We start from the raw sequence: 17,043 nt of genomic DNA, 5'->3' as shown, positions 1-17,043 counted from the left end.
GCAAGCGCTTCAACACCCCATGTAGGGATGGTAAGCACTATATAAATGCTGCAATACAATACAACACATATGTACGTGAAAGCACGTGGAGTGTAGAGACAGTCTTGCACAGACAGGGTTGCCAGGGTCCTCTGCTCCCCCCAGCCCCTCTCTGTGCTCTTTTGTTCACGTGCATTTTTCCTACGTCGTATTCCACCAGTGCAAAGCGCCAGAACCGACTCGAGGCGCTCTCCGAGCACAACGTAGCAGCTGAAACCAACCTCACCCGATAATCTCGATATAACATCGTGCACCTCACCAAAGAGAGGCCTTCGAGGCAGCCCTGAAAGCTCTCAGAAGTCCAGTGAAGATGTAACTTTTAACTGCAACAGAACCTGTTTATTCAGGGCGTCTGCCGCCCTGAGCACACGGTCTGCCCTCCGTGTCATCACTACTAAAAGCTGTAGAAAGCGGTTCGACTTCTCCTTGAGCCTTCGAGGGTTCACTGCAGCGAAGGACGGACTCCATTTAAAGGATAAAAAACATTTTATTGTGTGCTGGGCAAAGAGACTGTGGGTGTAGAGACGAGTAACGCAGCGCTGCGTGGAGGTAAGTACCGGGGCGGCGGAGAATCTCGACAGAAGTACTTACAATTGATACCTGCAGAATTGATGTTTACACTTTTTTAGGTCTCGGCTGCGAAAGGCTGCGCTTGCGCAGTCTCGCTCCGAGATTTAATGAGTTTGAGTGACTTTGAGAAGAGGGGCTTGCACCCGCCCCTCTTCTCTCCTGTTCTCCATTGGCTGGCCTCTTAAATGCTGGCCAGCCACTGGAGAAGAGGTCCAGTCACTCCGTTGAAGCCCCGTCCTTTTCGGATCGGGGGGCGTGTTTTTTGCGAGAAGTCTCAGGGAGGAGACAACAGCAAAACACGCCCCCAAATCCGAAAAGGACACTCCCTTTCTCCGAGGCATTTTCTGCTGTGCCTCGGAGAAAGGCGGTGGTGTCTTTCGGTGCCCTCGGCTTGTTAATCCAGTCACAAACTTTACGTGGGGGTGCGCGCGCGCTGCTTTGAGGTCCCCCTTCCCGCAGAATCGCTGCTCGTGGTTTGGCTGCCTTGCTTCCCGTTTGAGACCAACTTTGATCCCGACTGGGGCGGAACTCTGCGTGTCTCTGGGAGCAAGCACATTGGAGCAAGTTGGTGTCCGAGGGGAGCTCCGGCGATCTTGGGAAAGCGAGCATGAGCTGCACGGATTACTATGTTTATCCTATCTCGGATTACCTCTGAGCTACACAGCCTGCGGACGACGATCCGCAGTGTTGGAAAGTGTATTTTTAGCGTGAATGAGACGTGATTGCGAAGAGCTGGTGCGGAGGTGCAGGGACACTTTGTCCCGGTGCTGCACTATTATTAAACGTGTGGAGGGAGTGTAGCTCGAACACACAAGTCCTCGTGAAAGGGCGCACGTCGCTTTCGTAATAGGAAACCTTTGGAACAGGTCTCCGGTGGTGCTGTTAATGTCTTTAGTTTCATGGCTGTATTTCGTGGTACCGCAGACTTACCTTCATTGTCTGTGCCGCTGCCATCATGATACACTGCGTCTGGTCAGGAAGTCTCGGCCGCTTGGAGGGCTGCGCGGTTATCATGGTAGAAGGAGGCGGCGTTTTCTCTGCAGATACCCCTACAGAATGTCGGTGTCCAGTAATACCAGCACTTTAGTTTTTCGCTAGAGCGTCTGCGATAGTGTTAAATGTAATCACCTAATTAAACATTTAATGGACTTCTTTTGATAAGATACGCCTCTCTTTTACACCCATTCCAACATGGCTGCCGCTTTCATCGGACGCCCTGCAGAAGGCGCGGCGATACGGCTTTTTATCCTTCGCAAGCGACAGCAAGCAACTTTAAAGTAAATTTTGATGGTGTTTCTGACTGTGCGAGTGGGGTTGGTTGCAGGGAGGGAGGTTGTAAAGGGTTTGTGTTTTGTATTGTGATTTACCTGTGTTAGGTTTATCAGAAAAAGCTATCCTGGTTTTTGATTTTTATACTTCAACTTTCAGTTGTTTTTTTTTAATCTGCTCCAAGTTCTGTGTTTTTTACTTGTGAGCGTTTAGGAGCAAACCACGAACAGAGGGCGGGAGGCATCGGAAGGGATGAACGGGGGGGGGGGGGAGGGTCATAAAGACGTGTGCGCGTGTAGGGCTAGGAGTGACCCACAAACTGGACCTTTATTCCAAACCTCGCTGCCGCGAGCCAGGCCGGCCTCTGCCCTCGAAGCCTTCATTCAATGCTGATCATGAATGAGCCCCGTCACTTGTGTTTGGTTTGAGGGGGGAGTGGAGGGGGCGGGCGTGGACTCCTCGGACACAGGTCCACCTCTGCGCCTCGGTTTCTGTGAGCGCTTTTCCCAGAGCGATGGTCGGGCGTGTTCAATGCTTGTTGAACCTGGCATTCTATAAGTTACTTAAATGTCTCCTCGCCTAAAATGTCAATTATGCTGTGTATTTATTTCGTATTGTTTTTTTCAATGAAAATTGCCTTTTTGAACGTTTTTTCAATCGGCATCGATTTCTATTTACAGCCGCTGCTGAGTTCTGAATGTTTTATTTCGAAGTTATAGGGGCAAATCAACAGTGAAAACGGGGCAAACAAACGCTAGAGAGCGGTCGAGGGCGATCTCTAAACCCGCATTAAAATGCAGACAATTGCTATTACATTTTTCATATTGGGTTACTTCAAGCCAGCCAGAACTGCAACACCCAGAATGCACTAGGTTGTTTCATGAAATGAGTTGGAACGTTTCAGGCATGGCATAAATCCGTTCTAGTTAAACGCAGCACATTTATGGCGCGTGTTCGGGACATTGGTGTATTCAGAATGGATTTTAGCTCGGTTTCTTGAAGACCCGCGCCACTGGTGAAACGTCACATCCGTTGTAGTGAGCAGGCCCAGACTGACGCATCCCCCGCTGTTCTGGTGTGTGTGTGTGTACTTGCTGGGGTGCAACAGTCACGGTGGGAATTTTAAAAATTCCTGCTTTGAAAAAGCTTGTTTTAAACTTGTACGGCTTGTGCTGAACGGGTGTGGTTAGAAGGGGGTCCCGTGTCCAAAATGGGTAGATTTTGTGTACAAATGGTAGGAGCCCGTTCATACAAGCACAGCATATAAACACAAGTTTCTTAATCTGACATGTTGCTGAGTCGACTGTTCGTTTTTTTTTTTAGCCCATCTCTGGTAATGTGAGTGGAAAGTCAGCCTTCGTGGCAGTGCTTAATTTGAAAAAAAAAAAAAAAAAGTAAATTCAGTATGCTGAGTCATTTCTTCCCTGATTTTGCACTCAGGTTTTCTGATTCTACATCCGAATCCCAACCCAGGCAAAGTTGTTTCTGCAATTTTGCTACTTGCAGTGTACACCATCGTACATTCAGGATTAGGATTTTCGGAAGTCATGCATGAAAAATGTGGAAACATGAAATATCCTGTGGTTCAAATATGTGAGAGACACCCTAGGCAAGATTGGGTGTAGTGATCTATGGGAAGCATGCAAGAACCACCCAGCCAACAGCAAATCCACGATCAAACCCAACTATCAGTTTAAATTGGGTCAGATTCCAATATAGGCACTATGAGGGACCAATTTCTCAAAGTTAAAGTATCCAACAGCCTTGAATTTTTCTTTGATGCTATCAAGCCCCTAAAAAAACTGCCTTTAATGGGACGTTTTTGCCCCACTTGTGGAGCTGAGAGGGAAACTATAGAGCATGTATTCTTTCTCTGCCCCACCTATACATTATCCAGGAAAAAGTGGCTTATCCCTATTTGCCAGGTCATGGGCACCACAGCTCATATTATTGCATTCCAAATATTTAAGAACAATGTAAGTTACTTAACTGTCTATGCAGTATCCCGTTTTCAATTGGCAATGTGGAGAATCAGACTGTGGTGTACACAAGATAGAACGTCCCTAGCCCGTAGTGTCCAGGCTTCTTTTAACATAAAACTAGATGGGTTTATTCATACATTTTTAAATTAAATTGTCCCAGTCGTGTTTATATTTTCTCCAGTCCTGTGAATTTGCTCAAAGATAAAAGCCAAATAATCATTAAGAAGGGAACTAATGGATGAACTATTACATATTTTTAACATGAGGACGCCTGACTAACAAGGGCTATAATTAGTGACTGCTTGAATTGTGACAAAGGTATGTCAATCCCATGGTTGGCTTACGTGAAAAGCTCTTTTGATGAGGATGGTCTGTCATATACTTTTTCTGATACCACCACACATGTATCCATTAATAAAAGAAAAGTTTCATCAATGTTATTAGCACAATCGCTTGATAAGAGGGTTTTGGAGGAGTATAGGAATGCATTGATTGGAAAATATCTGTCCGTGAATACGGAGGTTACATCAGGTAGCTACATATCGAAACCAAGGAGGACCTGGGAGCGCTCTCTATTATTTAGATCCAGGGCAGACAGTAAAAGACCTACTTTGCTTTCCAATACGGTATCACACCAACTTAGATGTGATTGCATGCCTGTGTTGTAATAGTGTTACTCAGTCTATGATTCACTTACTCTTATTCTGTAAATTTTACGTGTTATACACGTAAAGCTTCTTGGCTCCATTAATAGGGAGAGAATGTGGCCTAACGGCTAGGGCGGTCACCTCGCAGCTGGGGAATCGGGTTTGAGTCTCAGCAGGGACGCTCCACATTCTGTGATTCTGGGCAAATCACTTAATCGCCCGTGCCTACCCAAAACAAGCATTTACAATGCAACGGTCTCGGCATTGTTAAAGTTAGAGCTATTGCCATTGCTCATGACAATGCCGTTTCTTTAAATGTTTTAAAAACAAAAAACATAAACAAAAATAATGTCATGAGCAATGCCAATAGCTCTAACTTTACCAATGCCGAGACCATTGCATTGTAAATGCTTGTTTTGTCCTTACAGTCAGACCTCGAATTCAGGCCCGCCCTGTTTCCGCTGAACTGCGGCTGTTCTCTTTGTGACCGTCTATCGCTGCCTCCTTTACTTTCCCTACAATCAATGATTCAGTCTGTTCAGTTCCTTGCAGTCGGGGTTCATCATGTTGATCCTTATTCAGTCCACCTTTGATGGCCGCCGATTGTTTTTGTTTCCAGCCCTAGGCGAGGTGTGGCCTAAAGCAAGGCGATCTGCACAGCATTAACGGCCCCCGGGCAAAGCAGTGCACTGGCCTCGGTCTACATACCACTCACAGGAATAAAAATGTTTCACCGAAAATGAGTGTTACATTCTGGTCTGCATGGAGCCCTGTGCTCTAGGCCCCCGGGCAACTGCCCAGTGTGCGCATGCGTTAAGACCCGCCTACTTTGAAAACTGGGGAGCCAGGTTCGAGTCCCAGCTACAGCTCAACATGCTGTTCTTTGCAAATCCCTTAGTCTATCCCTGAGTTAGTCCATCTGATGTTTTGAAAAGTGAAGGACGTGCTGAAAGACTCGTGACAAAATGTTACTTTGATTGTCAGGCCACTAAGCGTCTGGACCTGCAGAAACACAGACCGGGCAGTCCCGTGCACTCACTGAAGTAGAGTTCCCGCCAAAAGGGTAGGAAATATTTACCAGAACTGGTCAGTGTCACCTGGCTCACCATGTCACCAGGGACTGCTGAGATGTGGGACTTAAGGGGCTACAAGACTGCTGAGATGTGGGACTTAAGGGGCTACAAGACTGCTGAGATGTGGGACTTAAGGGGCTACAAGACTGCTGAGATGTGGGACTTAAGGGGCTACAAGACTGCTGAGATGTGGGACTTAAGGGGCTACAAGACTGCTGAGATGTGGGACTTAAGGGGCTACAAGACTGCTGAGATGTGGGACTTAAGGGGCTACAAGACTGCTGAGATGTGGGACTTAAGGGGCTACAAGACTGCTGAGATGTGGGACTTAAGGGAGACAACACTGCTGAGATATTGAATTCAAGTGAGACATGAAACATTAATAAGTGAAAGGAAACACCTTACCCGCCGAAGCAAGAATCACAAACTCTCTCAATCGCATGCTGCAGAACTGCAGTTTGACCGATGCGCTCCGAGCTAAAACTAGGGACATCCTCGTGTCTCTGGATCTAGACTTCTCATTCCTCACCGAGACAAGACCAGGCCTAAGGCCCACTCTCAGCCCAATTTATAACTCCTGCTCCCGCAAGGGGACTCTATTCTGTGGATGAGTAGAGAAAACAAATTGGGGGACGAGCGCTAATACATAAAGACGCCATCAAATGCAAGGCCTTAAACGAACTCCGCTACCAACATTTGCAACACTTGGAAGGAGAAATCAAGCTTAACACGTCCTGTGTACAATCCAATATTCTTTACCACAATCCCAGACAATATAACAGCTTCCTGGTGGAACTCATGAATTGCTCCCCTCTCCCCCTGAAAGCTTCTTCAGTATCAGACGTGTATTCCTTGAGGACTTGAATGTCCACTGGGGAGACACATTCAGGGCATAAGCGACATCTCTTGCTTCCTTCCTCACAGAAAGTATCCCACATAATATGCAATGCACCAACCTTATCATTGCTAAAACCAGACCCGCGTACGATTGAAAGCTCGTCCTCCATAGCCTAAGGGCCCGACCATCTATGGATCTCTTTTGAAATCCCTATCTCGCTCTCTTCCAATGAACACTCCCATCCGTATCGATGACACCCTCCATCAACCTCTACTCACTCCTTGTGGCACACCTCAGGACTTCTTACTCCAGCTCTACCTCTAACCTCAACGAGGCCTCTTGGACTCACTAAATGTCGTGCATCGATCGTACACCATTTCTGTGCAGTTCCAGCGTATCTGCCAAGATTGGTAATTTAGGACAAAGAGCCTTGGGTAAAAACAGAACACTGAGCCAACTCGCATTATCGATCGGCTAAATTCCACACATCGATGCATAATTTTCTCCGGGATTGTTTTTGCAGTTTTATACAGCGCAAACTTGACCCAAAGGTATTCGAGCGCTTTACATGAGCACCAGTCACATTACACAAGGACACGTTCATTTTAGATAGGTACAGACACATTAAGTGATTTCCCCAGAATCGCAGTATGTTGAGTCGAGACTCGACCCTGGTTCCCCAGCTCTAAAGTCAGCAGGTCTGGCCACTATGCCACCTCCTCTCCCCCAAGAGAATAAATTGCTTGGTACAACTGTGCTAGAACTTTCTCCAGGCACGAAGTCTTCCTTTCCTGCTATGCTACGGGCTAGCATTACTGAATGTGAAGAGGACAAACAAAAGGAGAAATGTCCACAGCCAGTAACCTAGCCCGGCAACCATGGGCTTTGATGCGAACACGGTAAATGCGTCCCTGCATGTGACCCTACACCTCCCGTCTGTCTTACTCTTGCAGGTTGCCACTGTTTCCTATCTTTTTCTCCTCCTTTCACTCTTTTTAGCCCCTCATAATTTTGTTCTCTGGGTTAAAACTGCTGAAGGGGAAAAATAAAAACGGTCATGTGGCTGACTCCCATCCAACCCTACTGGCTTTTTAAAGAGACTGGCCTGTTTGTAAAGTTGAGGCCGGTTTTATACTGAAACCTTAACATATGCAAATGAATCTCGTCAGCTTTGTTTTAAATGGATGCCAAATGTACGGAAGGCAGCTATCTATTACAAGTCTGCTCTGTTATTGTGCCTTTTGATGGACTCCTCACCGCTCCGGCATCCCCACTGCCTAAGGTGACCAGGCGTCCCCGTTTTGCCAGGACAGTCCCAGTTTTTAACCAGCTGTCCCAGAAAATTTCAAGAAATATAGTTCATGTCCCGGTTTTTAAAGAGGGTCGACTGAAAACGGTGGGAGGTGTTTTTTATGTTTTACAAAGCAGGGATAGTTAGCAGTTGTTTCAAGAAAGCAATTTAATTAACAGGCAAGCTACTGGGTTTAAAAATTGCTTTTTATGTATGTTCTTACTGCCTGTTCTGTAATTCTCTGCTGAGGAGCGTTCTCATTGCTTGAAGTAAAATTGTAGTCTTTCTTCTATTTTTTGTGAAATGTCCCGGTTTTCGGCTTTAAAATTCTGGTCCCCCTACCACTGCCCCCAAACTCTCATATGTGGCATCGCAGCACTGATCATAACAAGGGCTATTTAGACGCAATGCATACAACTAAGGTTGCATGAAAGCAAAGGCCTGCCCACCCTTCTAGGTATATGCACCCTATGAAGGCCCTCTCCTTCAAATGGCTGTATACACTTTGAGAGTCCGAGAACTAAGAATTCTTAGATGGTGAAGAAGACATTGTTGCATGACGCTGCCTGTGAAATGTCAACATTATTGAATGTGATGTGTATCTTCCTTTCAGAAAACTTGGACTTCAGAAAAAGTTTTAGAATAGACATAACCTCATTCTCGACCCGTACTGTACATCAAATTACCCTAGGCCGTTTCAGTGATTGTTAGGGATAAAGGCCACTTTTCTTTACCAAAAGCTCACATTTTGTCACCTTAGGTCGTGGTTGGAAGTCCGAATACTGGCCCGAAAAATAAAATAGTCGTCCAAAACAATGCCCGCTGCTTATGTTTAAATGTAGTTGGGCAGTGCGCTTTGGAAGGGCTAAACACTGGAACAGGCATGACGTACGCATGCCCTTGACAAATGGGGAGGACAGAAAATGGAGCGACGATGCAGCCAGCAAATGGGAAGCCCATGGGCGGGCTGTAAGTCCAAAATATAGATACAGCATGTCCCAATTCGAGACACTGCATGCGCACCGTCTAGAGCAGAGACCTAAAAATGTGTTTGACAACAGGGCCAACATCATTGCAAAAGGAAAGAGGACAATAATTGTGCTCAACCCACGTGGCAAACCCCATAGTCCATGTTGTAAATCACCTCATTTGAAAGGTTACAGGGTCAAATCTCAAAGGGTCCACTCAGCCTCCTAACAATCTTAAACACTTCTTGAGAATAAGGGGTCCATTTAGGGTGTGTCACAGCGAGAGAACAGCTAAAAATAGCCCCCCCCCCCCCCCCCCCGCCGCATGAAGCGCAAAGGCCCACATTGGATTAGAGTTTGGGAACTGATGGGTTTAATCTTGGCTGGCCCAACCGGCATTATCCAGTGAGGTTTTCAACACCCTGTGGTTAAGGGCAGGTTGACCATCACTACATTATCATGCCAGGTACCACCATGCTAAGCATGACAGTCTCAGGCCAGGAAAATGCACAATATTCCACATGCACCAGAAGTGAAACTCCCTGCACGTCAGGCCATTGTTTTCGGAAAAAACCTTGCATTTTGGCATTTTGATTTCAGAAAACAAAATACTTTGCCGAGCGAGTGCATCAAACATGGCGTCCGCGTGGTAATGGATCAGCGCCTTCGGTAGAGCCGGTGCTGTGGCAGGGAGACTGGAGGCGCTGAGTTCTCCACCTGCTTGGTGGGGACCCCCAAAGAGGGTGGGGGTCCTCTCCCAAACTGAGGAAAGAACCTGGAGCTTCCTCAAGGCCTTAAATCTAGATCATTCAGTCGTTTGCCATGTATATTCTGTGAGCTGACATGCCAAGAATATTTTGATATTATGTGATAATAAAGCATAACATTCATAGACTACTCAATCCTCTAGTTGGCATTGGTGAGTTTGTTGGTTTTCCAATCGGATAACGTGTCTTCTCATCCAGGGTGTACATTCTCTCCAGGATACTGCTTTGCTTGGACCTCTGGGGAAAACACCAAACCATCCCAGAGCTACAAGACATCAGAAACAACCAGCCACAACCACTTGCCCATCTCAGGCGATATCCCTCACCCCACCCTTTTCTCCTAACACTGGTCCAGCCTCTTCCGAGAGCCTTCGATGATGCCTTGGTGGGACTTCTCTGTGATGGTGGTTGATGTGTCCCTCACATCATCATCTAACTCTAAGTAGATCACCAAAGTAATATTTTCTCTTTCTCTTCTAGAGTTGTAGAAATGTCTCAAACTGGCGATAGCGAGGAGTTCCGACCAGTGGAGCTCGGCGGTGCGGGGCAGCAGGAAATCCCAAACCCCAGTATGGACGGAGGAGGTGAAGCCGCTTCCGGGGAGCAGCGGGAGAACAAGGTCCCAGGAACAGCCGCGCAGACTCCGGTCGAACCCGGCACCCAAGACCGCCAGTACCTTCTCAGGAAGTTCTTCGTTGCCAGGGTGAGGATCTGCCTCCATGCTTTCTTTTAGGAAACTGACTTATGAACAGTAAATTTAAAAACTGTTCTGTGTCAATCCAGTGTCCTTGAGATATTTTGAAAGAAATGTGATGTTGAATGAGCTGCAAGTTAAGTGTTGACTTGGTACAGAGACTGATTCCACTCTCTCTACATAAAGCCTGATGAAGACATATTGTTTTATGTTAGAAATCTACTCAGTTCTGGTGTCAGTAATTTTCTAACGTTTTTAAGAATTCACAAATATTCCCAATATTAGAAGTAGAAAGGTATAAATGTAGTAGATCGCCATGAGTAGAGGTACTCCTGCACTTTACTCCTGCAGATTGGAAGCCTCGCAGATGGTCGACAGGAGTGAATGCTACTAATGTGGGAATGTGTGTTGCCCCATTAGTTATTTTAATTCCCTGTGTTGAGATCCCTACACCTAAATAAAGTATGGCGTGTCCGGTGACGTCTTGATCCAATTTACAATCAAACATATTTTTGGGGAAAGTGTATAAAAGTGGGGGTTCCACTTTGTGGGTGTCACCTTTGCAGTGGCCACTCTCTGCCCTTCCTGAAAATACTTCTGTTACCGCCTCTACTCCTAGACATAGCATCGTAAACAATGGCCCACCGGGCACATTTTCCAGTGAATGAATGTCTGTAAATCCTAATTCTCTCTGTCGGGGTCTGCATTTGAACCTGCAGATGTCTCTTTTGACTCCTCTAAGACCAGAAAAAGGTATTTGAAATTTGTGATATTTTAAGCTTCCAGGGGAAATGGTTATCTAAACACTTTTTGGAAACCAAGCAGCGTGTGTTCTTGAAACTGGCACAGACATTTGACCTGAAAAAAGGGGCATGGATAAAGGGGGCGTGGCAGTGCTGATGTATCAAAGGAATGGTACTGGGACGAACTCTTGGATAATCCGAGCAAGTGCCTCTTGGCTCTGATGGAACCTCAGCTACTGCGTTGCTCTTCACAGACAATTCTCTAATTATTTTAATATTTATGTGCCTCATAGAGAACAACATTTAACTTAAATTAAAGAGATCATTAAATAGGTAGAAAGAGCAATGTTTGACTGGGCACCTTGTGGTTATTGGAGAGCGAGATACTTTAATACTTTGATTTCTACTCCGTGTAATGAACTTGTATCTAAAGGCTGTTGATGCAACGCGCTGATGAATCGACTCTTAATTGATAACAATACGGATGAAAGAGGAAAGTTCAAAGTTTACTAGGCGGTCGTTAAGACCTGAGCTTAGTAACCGGACATACAAATGGAGACCCCCCCACCTCCCACACCCTCCCAGAGGGGGATATCGAATCAAACAGCCCTCCGCTGTCTTTCACTGAATGTGGGTCAGCGGGAGGTGACCCACCATAATTCCCAGGAAGTCCAGTCCACCCCGGGTACTTCTGAGTAATTTAGAGGCAGCACAAGATGGGCTTCCAGGAAGAAGGAACAAACAACAGCGTAGCCTCTCCCTCTGGGTACATGCCGTGATGATGGCCTTGCGCCCACATGCTCAGGTCTCTAAGAACTCTCCACAGCATCCCTGTGTGACCGTCAGAATCTTTAGCTAACTCTCACAGAACACGGACTGCATGCACCACTGGACTCCGATCAGCAGCATGGCAAGGCTGCCATGGGATTAAAGAGTCTTTGCAGGCACACTGGAGAACATAAGCTCAACCTCGCCAAGATGATTTCCAACAAACTGTCTTTAGTCCATATTTTTCATCATTGTACTTCTAGCGAACACACGTTTCGGCCAACCTCATCACTTGGGCTTCCTCAGGGCTAGAACATACACACCAAATATTACCTTTTAATCTAGCAATAAAGCATTAAACAAAAATCGTTCACTTAAGTCCAATAGTAAAAATCAAAAGAAGTCCTTTGGCAACTTCAAAAAGAACATGATTCACAGGAATTTCTCTTACTCACATAAATTAATAATTATGGTCCATTTCAGTGCCGGGGGTTCATGCAATATAATAACTAAAAGCACCATCAGTTTACACGAACCATAACACAGATTGCAGGCCTAATTGTGCTGCAAGGCATTTGGAGTGAGTCACCCTGATACGTGTAATAAAAGATATAATGTCGTAATCTCAGAGGGAGTACATAAACACGCCTTAGATCAATAGTTACCGTCAATACTGTCTGATTATTACAATCTTGAACGTAAGGAAAGTTCCAAGGTCAGATCTGCAACATAAAATATAATCTACACAGGTCATCATTACATTCCATTGTGGCAAAGAAATAGCTGTGTATCAATGTGCGCCCCACATGTGACCGCGATCCAAATCCTGCCACACGAGCGTTTGTGTGCCAATACCCTATATAATGAAAACAAGCTCAAACATTGTGGTCACAAGACACCAAAATATGGAAAACACTGCAGTGACAATATGCACACTACCCATGCGTACTGAATGCACTTAAGTAATACACCTCCAACGTCCAGCCAGTTACAGAGTTCACACTAGTAATAGGTTCAAAAGTTCCAACTTAAATCTATGAACATTCAGGACAAGTAACAGGTCTCTTAGTTCACCATACCACATATTATTGATCTAAGACTGCCAAAACATCATCTAAACTCAATCACTTTAACTTACTACAATGGTCTGGTCAGTGTATGAGAGATGCTTCTCGCAGCTTAGTCACAAGGCTACGGTGTCAGCCACAGAATGTACCTGAGCTACTTTGTAAAAGTAGGATCTGCTTCTTATTGTTTCCCCCACTTGTTGCTTGATGTTGCACTGTTTTTGACTAGTCTGACTGGGATCCTGCTAATCAGGACCCCAGTCTATCTGCTTTCTCCTTAAAATGTTATGTATGTACTTGGGTACACTCCAGATAGGATACTGGGGTACCCTTGTCAGCCCCGAGTATATGGTACACATGTACCCAGGGCATAGGTACCCCAGAGGCCTCCCATGGGCTGAAGCATGTATTGTACCACCCATGAGAGGCCATGCAAAATGGAATTACAGGCCTGCCATTGCAGCCTGTGTAATCTGGTGCTTGCACCACTTACGTTAGATATAGGTTTACTATATCTATAGGTCACTACACTTAAAACCTATAAGTCACCCCTATAGCAGGCCTTGATAAACATACAACTGAAATTTGGGATTTGCTGAGCTCGGCCTCGTTCGATTTTGGCTTTGTTACTGAAACATGGCTCAAAGCTAGTTCTATGCCGGATATTGCCCTTACTTTGCCACATGGCTATCGTATCCTTAGAGTGGATAGAGTAGAAATAAGAGGAGGGGGGGGTGGCAATTATCTATAAAGAGGTGATAAAAATAACTCTGATTCCTTTCAAGATCACTCAATGGAAATGTGTATATTTAAAATTGAGATTACGCCCCAAGATATTATTAAAGGCGCTCTTGCTTACCGTCCTCCGGGGCCATTAAAAGACTTCAATTTAAAAATAATGGAAAAAATTAGTCCTTATATAATTGCATCCACGCAATTTTTGCTACTTGGAGATTTTAATGTTCACTGTGAGGAAAAGTAAAATTTAGAGGCGTCGACTTTTTTAACTGACATGGCCTTCTTAGGCCTTAACAAAATTAATTCTGGGCCCACACATTCAGCGGGTCACACAATTGACGTCATCTTCTCTACATCTCCCCATATTGTTGCCGATCCCACCTATCCATTACTATGATCAGATCATTTTATGATCCCTTTAAAAAATTTTAGTAAGTCTATATCTCTATTGATGGAACATGCCGCGATAGTTCCACAAAGACAATGGCCGAAGATTACTCTGGAATCTTTCAATAAAATCTACACTCCCCCCTAGGTTTAGAGAGTGTATGGACATCTCTACTAAACTTAAGATTTTTAATACTTCCTTAAGCAAGGTGATTGATACATTGGCATCTAGGACAAACCATTTTGGTATTATCAGGAGGAAAAAGAAAAATGAAGAATGGAACACGGATGTATTACGTTGTGAGAAGTCCAGATGCACATATATGGAAAAGTCTTGGCGCAAATCCCAGTTGGAGGCTGACAAATTACATTTTAAACTGGCCCTTGCTAGTTATCATAAAAATATTAAAAAGGCACGTAAAGTTTATTTTATATCCAAATTGGATCAGGCTGGCAATACATCGAAAGATCTCTATAAATTCTTAAAACCTTTACTCATCCGAAGGCATGTATGCAGGTGATCGACCACTCGCAGGGGCTGTGTGATAACCTTGCATCATATTTCGATGATAAAATCACCTTGTTCTACAAACAATTCCCCCTGGGGAGAAATCAAGGGTCTTTGGTGAACTCTGACTCAGTTTTGCGGTCGGACCCAGGAGATGGGTTGAAACGATTTGGATCTTTGGACATCGCACAAGTAGAAGCTATGCTAAAAAAGGCGAAATCTGGTTCGCCCTTGGATATTATGCCCGCACATAAATTCGCTCTTTTAGCCTCATCTTTGGCCGCTCCCATTGCTGACATTTTGAATTCATCATTACATGAAGGCAGTGTGCCTTTAGACTGGAAGGCAGCCCAAATAATTCCCATCAAGAAGAAAGCTTAGGTGGCGAATTATGTGCTCTCCAACTACCGTCCCATTTCACTTCTTCCTTTAATGGGCAAAATGGTAGAGAGCCATGTTAATACGCAACTAACGAAATATCTGGAAATCAATGGCACTCTTGACCCATCACAGTCCGGATTTCGAACCAACCACTCTACAGAGACAACCCTTATCGGAGTTACGGATTATATTAAAATGGCCTTAGATGAAAATAAAGGAGTAATGCTGGTCCTATTGGACTTAACCGCAGCTTTTGACACGGTTTGTCATCAGAAACTGTTATCTCGGCTAAAAGAGATCGGTCTGCAGGAGGTGGTGCTTAAATGGCTCATTAGTTTTTTGGACCAGCGTACACAAACTATTAATCTAGGCCCATTTCGCTCACGCACTGTGAAGCTCAGTAAGGGGGTGCCCCAGGGCTCATGTCGAAGCCCGACCTTGTTTAATATTTACGTGGCCCCCTTTGCTAAAACTATTCGAAAGTTTGGCTTTGAGCCATTTTCTTATGCAGACGACACTCAACTACTCCTATCTTTTGATAAAGATAGGGAGTTAGTGGATCAACGTTTTGCGGAAGGCATGACTGCCATAGCAGAATGGATGACAGACAACTTTTTGCAGCTAAATGCGGCTAAAACTGAAATCTTGTTGTTTGGTCCTGCACTCACCTCATGGGCACCTGGATGGTGGCCGACGGTGCTTGCCCCTGCTCCCTCTCCTACTCTGGTGGCAAAAAATTTAGGAGTTCAGTTGGACATACGGTTGTCAATGAAAGATCACGTTATGACCACTGCTGGGACCTGCTATCGCATCCTGAGTATGCTGCGCAGAGTGTTCATCTGGCTGCCTCTGACAGTACGCAAAACCTTAGTTCAGGCTCTGATAATCGGTCGCCTTGACTACTGTAATGCTTTGTTGGCATCTGCAAATGAGGCTCTTTTAAGTAGACTACAGGTTGTCCAAAACGTGGCCGCACGCTTAGTTCTTGGTAAATAACCGCGTACCACCGCCAGGCCACTTTTGAAGTCACTTCATTGGCTTCCTATTCGCCAGCGAATTAAGTTTAAGCTCTGTTGCTTTGCACACAGTGCAGTCTTTGGCAAATATCCTAGCTATATGGCGGATAAGTTTAAGTTGTATCGCCCGAATCGGAATTTGAGGTCAGAAAATAGAGGTTTTCTGGTGGTTCCTCGTTTTAAAAAAAGTCGAACTGGAGGCAAAACAGTTGCCTTCCTGGCCTCCAAACACAGGAACTCCCTGCCAGAGGTTCTTCGGAAATGTTCTGGCTTGATGCGTTTCAGACAACTCCTCAAGACGGAATTATTTAAGATCTGAGCCTTGTAAAGCCATGTCAGCCTGCTCTGTTTTCTATGCTAGCGCGGAGATACCTCTACGGGAGTGATTTCTGCGCTTTATAAATCTCATACATACATACATACAATCCTAAAGGCGGGGTGCTGGGTTTTATGTGAGAGGGTGCCCCTGCATGAGCAGGGCCCCTCTGCAGCCTTCAGAGACCATTCTCCTGGGTTGTCGGTGATGCAGCCAGACCTATAGGTAGAGGGGCATTATATGCTCGCGGAAAATGCTATCTCAAACACCTGCAACAAAACATGTTGTGTTTGGTATCAAACACCTTGGAATCATACCTCAACACCGGTAACCAGTGTGGGAGGTATGATTCCACCCTTCTGAAGCAAGCTTCGTGGGGTCACTGGTCTTCATGGTACCAGCCTTCTCGACCCGGGCAGCACCAAATGGTTGCCACTGACCAGAGACACATTTCTGCCCTCCTGCTGCTGAGCCAAGCTCGAGCAGGGGAAGGCAGGACAATACGCATCCTGTCACAGGGCGGTGTGACCACCTCCCAGACAGGATTTAGTCTATTGGGGCTGGGTGGGTGCACTTTCAAAGTGCCTGAAAGTCTGCATCTGGGGCACACTTTTGTGTCCCTGTGCATAGTCCAGTTCAAACCAGTCCTGGGAGCCGTTGGCTCCTGCTCTGGCATGAAACTGGACAAGGGACAGGGGAGTGTCCTCCCCACTGTCCTGACCCTCCCCTGGAAGGGTCCCCTGAATCTGTCCAACCCTCTCCCATGGGTACAAAAGGGCGAACCTGGCTGTTGGACCCTAGATTCGACGTGGACAAGATTCTGAACAAGAAACCACTGAACTTCAACAGTCTGAACACTCTGGACTTCGACTGAGCCCGACTTCATCTCCCTCTCTGTCCAAAGCATCGTCTGTGCCCATGCACCATCCAGGCTCCATGCAGGATCTGTGGAGCATCAAGGACATCTGAAGTATCTCCCTT

General features: G+C 45.7%; 1 protein-coding gene across 1 annotated transcript in view; it reads left to right on the top strand.

The window, feature by feature from the left end:
• The window catches only part of TPRG1 (tumor protein p63 regulated 1), a 191,520-nt gene that overhangs the window by 23,051 nt on the left and 151,426 nt on the right, over positions 1–17,043 (top strand). Inside the window, exon 2 of the mRNA XM_085635892.1 lies at positions 9,925–10,147. Coding sequence (XP_085492018.1) covers positions 9,935–10,147 — 213 coding nt within the window. The 5' untranslated portion in view covers positions 9,925–9,934. The remainder of the gene's footprint in view (positions 1–9,924; positions 10,148–17,043) is intronic.

Source organism: Triturus cristatus, chromosome 11 (genome assembly GCF_964204655.1).
Source record: "Triturus cristatus chromosome 11, aTriCri1.1, whole genome shotgun sequence".
NCBI lineage: Eukaryota > Metazoa > Chordata > Amphibia > Caudata > Salamandridae > Triturus > Triturus cristatus.
This window is presented reverse-complemented; position numbering and strand designations above follow the sequence as displayed.